The sequence below is a fragment of the Quercus suber genome, unplaced genomic scaffold (assembly GCF_002906115.3).
Source record: "Quercus suber isolate HL8 unplaced genomic scaffold, Cork oak 2.0 scaffold_1140, whole genome shotgun sequence".
NCBI lineage: Eukaryota > Viridiplantae > Streptophyta > Magnoliopsida > Fagales > Fagaceae > Quercus > Quercus suber.
Window position 1 is genome coordinate 25,859 of NW_027070542.1, and position 7,381 is coordinate 33,239.

Sequence of the window (7,381 nt, forward strand, 5' to 3'; positions counted from 1 at the left end):
AACACAAATTAAGCCCACAAAGAAGTCGGGCTTGTAAAAATTGTGTCGCGAAAATGTGTATCAACAATAATCAAAACTTATTATATAATTACAATTTATATTACTCAAATAATTGATAGTACTCTCAACTTAAGCTTGTCTTTTCCCATTCTGAGTGAGTATACTGAAGACTAAAGTTATCCAAATTGGACCAAGGTCGACCAAAATGAACTGAAGTGGAACAAAAATGAACAAGTGGACCAAATAGACCAAATTGAACCCAAGTGGACCAAATTGGATCAAAATGGACCAAATGTTGAACCATAATTAGCAAATATTATTCAAAAATTAATAATTATTATAATAATAAAGTGATAAAACCATAATATGTGATAAGTGTATTCCAATATGATGGAAATGGTTTGTTGTTAAAGTAACATCAATCAAATTTGTTATCACATTAATATATTTAATTAAATTATTATGCATGCGTCTATGATTCTATGTGCTTGTTGAAGGTTTTATTTAAGTTGAATTCGGTACCATGTAGAGAAAGTTGATACACCACCAAAAAAAAAAAAATATATATATATATATATATAGCAGGAAAACCACTTATATGTAATATTTTATACAAAAAGAAATAGAAAGGCAAAAAAAAACCCCACCATGTGCTCAATAGACCTCTTGGCACCTCTTCTCAGTTCTAGCAACTGCTGACTGCCAGGTTGACAAGGAAGCTCAATTTCCACTACATCGATAGGTTGACTTCCCTTGCTCTTACCAGAAGGAGGTATTGTCATCGGTTCTTCTGCGGCATTTTTACGTGTACCTGATGTTGAGACTGATTGTGGAGTAGAGGGCTCAACTGGTTTGCCAACATGCACAGACAATTTAGATTGTTTTACTGCAGCTTTTTTACTTGTACCTGATGTTGAGACAGACTGTGGAGTAGGAGGATCAACTGGTTCTCCAACATGCATATACAATTTAGATTTTCTCTGACCTTCAGTTTGAGAAGGTACAGTCTCAATTTATGCTTCAAGAATGGACAACGTCCTTCCTTTTTCATTAGATGTCTCTACAACTTCTTTTCCATGAGCAGATAAAAACTTTTCCTTCTCAAAAGAAGTTAGCTCAATTTCAGGTTCATGAGTGCGCAAAATCTCATGAACTTGAGATTCAACCAACTTTGAGCATCCAGAAAGATCGAGTTCTCTGAGAGACTTCAAACTATAAACAACACTAGGAAGACACACAAGATTTTTGCAATCTCTCAAATTCAACAAAGTAAGACCAGTCAAATGTTTAATTGATGAAGGTAGCTTTTTTATTGCTGTCCCATTTAAAGAAAGCTCCCGAAGCTGTTGCATGCTTTCTGAGAATTCAGAAATCTTCTTGACTTTTGAACAACCAGAAAGAATAAGAATTTCAAGAGATTCCATTTCAATCTTTTTTGGAAGACTTCTAAGGCATTTGCAATCTTTCAGATTCAAAAAACTAAGCCTTTTGAGTGCTCCAATGGATGGGTGAACCTCAACTAGATTTGAACAACCTTCAAGATCTATTTTCACAAGATTTGGAACCCCTGTGAAGTCGGGGGTCCTATTAAGATCTTGGGAATGACTGAGCTTGATGAATTTTAAATTGTCCAAATACTGTTCAAGAAATTAAAAAAGAAAAGAGAGAGAGATATTGTAGAATGATTAGATTCCTTTAACCATAGAATTTCTTTTAGTAAAATTAACTAATACAAAGGTGAGTAACAACATTACCTTTACTCCCCCCCAAAGTTGTTTAATTTTTCCATGACACATGTTAAGTTCAACAAGCTTGTCTGCTTTGAAATTTTGTGGCAAAGATTTTAAAGGATACCCATTCCATTCAACAAATCTTAGAGCATTAGGAAAATGTGTGAGCCCATAAGGAAGTTGCACATTCTGAATTTTGAGCAATCTAAGATTACACATCTTTGAAAAGGCCTCCGGATTCCAGTGTGCCTCTTTTTGCGTAGGCAAATCCAAGACCATGCCTTGAACAGCTTCTGTTCCCTAATAATCAAAAACAAGGGATTGGTGAATTGCATAACAAAAGAGTACAATAGTTTTCAAAAGTATATTTTCTTCAGTAATAGAATAGGGTCATGCTTAAGTTCAAGGTTTCTACTTAACCTCTTACCGTATTTTCTATCAGCACCTTGTCAATGTCTTCATGCAGCCACAATCTACTACGTTTTCCAGGCTCTATAGCACACTCTTGGTGAATCATCTGCCAACCCATTTCTTGTAGTAGATCATGCATCCACAATCGATTGTCTGATAAAATTCTTAAAAGAGATTTACGAATGAGAATATTTAATATAAAATCCGTGTAGTAGCCAAGACAGTCTAGTATTTCTACCACACGATCTTTGTCCCCCCCATTAAAAAAGCATGCTATATGTAGGAATATTTCCCTCTCTATTTCCTCCAGGCCATCAAAACTAATTTGAAGCACGTCAAGAACTTGCCTTAGAGAATGTTCTTTAACCATTTTTAATTCATTTTCCCATTCAGTGATGCTTCTATTGAGCAGAAAAGAACCCAAAACATCAATAGCTAAAGGAAGGCCAGCAGCATATTTGACAAAATGATTAGACACCTCCATATAAGCTTCAGGAGGTTGTTTATTTTTGAAACATTTCAAACTGAAAAGTTGAAGTGCTTCTTCATTATTCATTTCCTTAGGCTTATATATTTCATCAACTCCATGTATACTCAGCAAATATTCATCTCTTGTTGTAATGATAATTGTACTGCCTGGGCCAAACCAATCACCCTTCCCAGCCAATATTTCTAACTGCTCTAATTGATCCACATCATCAAGAACGAGAAGTATCCTTTTCGTATGCAGCCTATTCCTGATCTGACTGACTCCTTCCTGAACACTGAAGATTCTTATATCTCAAACCATCAAGATGTCAGAAAGAAGTTTTTCTTGCAAACAAATTAAACCCCTTCTTTTAGTAACTACTCTAACATTAGAAAGAAAGCTACCTCCTTCAAATTGATTAGACAACCTCTCATAAACAACTTTTGCAATGGTTGTCTTGCCGATACCACCCATCCCACATATCCCTATCATACGAACTTCATTCAACCCTATCCTCAAGTATGTATTTATTTTCTCCACATGAGAATCTATCCCTACTAGGTCCTTAACTAAGAATGGGGGACTAACTCTTTTCAATATCACTCCAACAATGTCTTGGATAACTTTTGACTCATGCCTGCAAGGAGAATGAACAAAATTCATTTGATGAGTCTGAACCAGCCATAAATAATTAAGCCAGGATTTTAGTGTTTTTTATAGGTAATAAAGATTACATGAAATGAAGAATGAAATATACAAGAGGAATTAAAGGATTATACATGCAGTAGCCCCAGAGGATCCTTTCAAATAGATTATATTAATTGAGTCAAGCCAGAAGTTGAGAAAGAGAGTGGGGGGAAAATACATGTATATGTTGCTTTATTTTGCTTGGAATACATAGCAAAGGGAAGAAGAGAGCCAGTCGTTGCATTTTTCATAAGGATATGTGTGTGTATATATATTTTTAGAATATGGATTGCTTACACTTCCCCTTAACTATAACTATAGTGTAACAATGTCCCCCCAAAAAACTTCACAAACTAAGCAATATACCTTATCTATTGGTAATAAGAACTTTACTCCCTCTTGTTAAGATTTCCATCAAATTTAATGAAAAAGTTTATTTTCTCAAAAAACGTGTATGACAGAAATTTGAATTTTCTGTTCAATTTGAGAGAAATCCTCACAGCAGAGAGCAAAGTGCTTATTACAAATAGTTAGGGGGGAAATTGATCAGTTTTGAAGTTTATGGGGACACTGTAACCGCATTGTAGTTAAGGGGAAAAATGCAATTTCCCCTAAGAATATAGGGGAAGACTAGTGTACACATGATGTGAAGAAAAAACTCTCCTAAGGAATTACAATAACGAAAAAAAAAAAAAAAAGGAATTGGTATAATTTGCAGAAGAAATTGAAGAAGTGGTGCGAAGCGCACAAGAACACTCGATCAACAATTTTAAAAACAGTGATTTCTACTAGATAATAGACAATTCCTTATCTATAAACATATAATTATTTTAATATAGTGTCTAAACCATATTAAGTTTTAGTTCTTAAAGTGTCAGATCAGCAATGCTGGGCCAGAGATGGTAGCATCTCTTCTGTTTGGTTGGCTAACTGGTTGGGGAAACATCCCTCTGAAGTTTGGAATTTGGTGCCAGAATGTCAGATGTGGTTAGTGCGGAAGGAACTAAACATTTGGACTTTTGAGGATGTTGCTAAATCTATTGATCAGTTGAAGTTCTTGTTTATCAGGACTTTGTTTGATTGATCTCAGGCTTGAAGGTTTATGCATTGTACTTCGATTTTTTTTATTCTCAGTTTTTATTTAGTCTCTATAACTTATTTGCTTGTATTTGATTTTAGGTACTTTGTGTTCATCATCGTGAACAAAGAGTACTTTTTTCTGTTAATAAAATTTTTATTTTTATTTTTATAGGTAGTTAATAAAATCTTTATTACTTATCAAAAAATATTCTAAATCGTTTTCAAAGACCCCATTAAATTTTTGTTATTTCTTATACTACTATCTGTTTAGTTTTTCTTATAGTCCTCATATTCAAAATTTCTCAATTCTTCCTCTCTAGATGTGAATTCTTTTGTGGATTTCCTAATATTAATTGTCTCTCTAAAATTGCTTCCACCCAGTCCAAGCCAACCTTTGAAGAAACTCCAATATGCTACACACTCTTTAGAGGAAAAGCTACACCCTCTAACTTACTGAACTATTCAGAAAAAGATTTCAGCACAGAATTTTTCTGGTCAGCCAAAGCCAGCTTACCACACCATCGCCTCTACTGGAATTTTTTTTTATCTACAAATATCTAGAAATGCTGGAATACAAAAAGTCAAATTTAGCTGCAATGAGTTTTCTAAAGGTTTTTTTTTTTTTTTTTGATAAGTCAAAGAGGTCTTAGTTTCTAAAGGTGTTGTCATACAAAGAAGTGAAAAGACCAAGTCTGAATGTGTCCTAGGACTTTCTTACTGGTACTGAAATAAAAAGAACATACACATTCCTACATAAGGTGTTTGAAATATGAAAGCAAGCACCTAGTGTGAGTAGTCATTAAAATTCAATGATATAATAAAAACTGTTCTTGAAACAATCAGTTTCCGTTAATCTCTTCAAGGATCTTTATACAGACCTAGAGCAAGGCATCTCCAAAGTCCATATACCTGTTGCATCTATGTAGAAATGGAAATGAAAGCACGGCCTCCAGAGAGCCTCGACATGCACTAGTTTTTTGGCCAATATACTAGAGTGGAAGGAATTGAAAAAGAAGAAGAAAAAACCTTACATATCTTGTAATGCCCATCCGGGGATATTGGCCACTTCTGCTAAAGCAGCCCTCCATCTTTGCACCTCCTCCATATTTTCCTCCAAAAACTTTACTAGATGCTCAAAAGCTTCCCCAAAACTCCCCGTCTGGTTCCGTACCTCAGATGGATCAACATCAAAGAAAACCGGAAGAATTGTTTGCCCCTTCTCTTTCTGGCATTGCACAATCTTTGCAAGTTCAAACAAGCACCAAAGGGAATCAGCATAGTGCTTTGAAAGAATGACGACTGAAATCCTTGATTCTTCAATTGCTTCCCATTTGGTTTTCCCTCTCTCAAGTTCATGATCACTGCAGGTGATTATTCCTTTCCGATCCAAAGCAGCATATAGATGATCAACAAAATCTTTGCGGGTGCCCTCGCCAGTAAAATTAAGGAAGACATCATATATCCATTGGCGGGTAAATGACAAAGAGGCGCCTTCCTTGGTTATAAGAGCCATCAAGAATTACTAGCGAACTTGATTTGCCAATCTTGAAACATCAAAGCAGATACACATCAGAAATACATTTAGGTTTCATTCTGATTTGAGAATTAAAATTCAAGGGATTTGAAGAACAATTGCTAGTAGAAATTCATTGAGATAAATTTAACCGCATATGACAATTTGAAGCATGGAGATTTTTTCTATTAAAAAAAAAAAAGATATCATGGATTTGAAATAGCTTCTTAGATGGTTAGACCTAATCATTTGAAATCGATTTAATTTTTTTAAAAATGATATTATAAATTTCAAACCCATCCATATATTAAACCAATAGAAAAGAAAAAAAAAATGTTATTCCATGTGGGTTTCAATTAGTTTAACTGGTAGATTCTCTTGTCATCGAATTTGGAGTTCAAACTTCAAACTCTAACTAAGCTAATTGGTGTATGAGTCTAATGATAAGAACAATCATCATGGCGTGGACTCCATAGGTTCAAATTCTACCATATAACAATCTGTTCACATCATTTAAATTTAAACTAAAACTTAAAATCCAAATCCTTATCCATAAAGGAAAATTATTCAATATACTCACATAAATGGTGCATCCCACCGCTAGTTTAATTAATGGAACTCACTATTATGTGAGTGGAGAGAGCTCCCCAGTATTGAATAATTATCCTTCTCAAATATCACAATCCAATTTCCTTATTTATAACAAAAAAAAAAAAAAAAACTCTATCCAAAGGGGTAATACTTCGATAGTACAATAAACGTTGACTCTTCCCCTTACGTAGTAGTGTAGCTAAGGCACGGCGAGTTGTTTGTAACGGCGAGAGGAAATACAGCGATTTAGGGAAATAATTGGAGGAAATAAAAAAAATAAAGAGAGACGACTGAACGTGAAAAAACAAAAAAAAAAACAAAAAAAAAAAAAGGAAAAAAAGAGAACTTACAGATTTGAGAAATTGAGGGCAGTGACTATTGTAATCAAACTCAGAATCCTCTAGGACACCGCTGAATTTTGGCACCGGTAATGGTATGTTTCCGGGGGAGAGAGAGATAAATTTTGGCACCGGTAATGGTATATTTCGGGGGAGGGAGAGAGACATGCTGAAGCATCGAACAGATACAGGTAGGTAACACCTTCAGATCCAAAGGATGAAAATTATTGAAGAAGTCATGAGTCATACCTACTGTTCTTCTGAACCAGTTGTTGAAAATGATTTTTAGCGCGGTAGCCGACTCATATATTTAGTGTAGTAGACTATTTTATTTATTTATTATCATTTTTTTTTTTTTGTAAGGGTAATTTACCTTTGTTATAATTTATTTATTTTTTTAATTTTTTAAACAAACAAAAAGATAAACAGTTAACTATAATTTCTTTTTTGTATGTGATGAAAAAAAAAAAAAAAACCTTAAATTTTAGAAGTTTTTTTTTTTGAATACAAAGGGAAAAAATCTTTTTTTTTTTTTAATTTTAGGGTCAGAAGTTTTCATTCA

The 7,381-nt window shown here is 34.0% G+C and overlaps 1 protein-coding gene across 1 annotated transcript; it reads right to left on the minus strand.

The window, feature by feature from the left end:
- Positions 1-646: 646 nt before the first annotated feature.
- Positions 647-7,077, minus strand: LOC136065766 (disease resistance protein RUN1-like). The gene is made up of 5 exons (XM_065769391.1): positions 6,832-7,077; positions 5,409-5,921; positions 2,158-3,247; positions 1,755-2,030; positions 647-1,637 (listed from the first exon to the last, which is right to left on the minus strand). Exons 3-5 carry the CDS (start codon positions 2,695-2,697, stop codon positions 1,014-1,016), a joined length of 1,440 nt encoding a protein of 479 aa, XP_065625463.1. The 5' UTR covers positions 2,698-3,247; positions 5,409-5,921; positions 6,832-7,077; the 3' UTR covers positions 647-1,013.
- Positions 7,078-7,381: the final 304 nt, after the last annotated feature.

Excerpts from the sequence above, each read along its gene's own strand:
- LOC136065766 (XM_065769391.1), bottom strand. The coding sequence starts at position 2,697 with ATGAATAATGAAGAAGCACTTCAACTTTTCAGTTTGAAATGTTTCAAA. Across the intron at positions 2,031-2,157 it reads AGGTGCTGATAGAAAATACG|GGAACAGAAGCTGTTCAAGG; the intron begins GTAAGAGGTTAA and ends TTTGATTATTAG. Across the intron at positions 1,638-1,754 it reads AACTTTGGGGGGGAGTAAAG|TATTTGGACAATTTAAAATT; the intron begins GTAATGTTGTTA and ends TTTCTTGAACAG.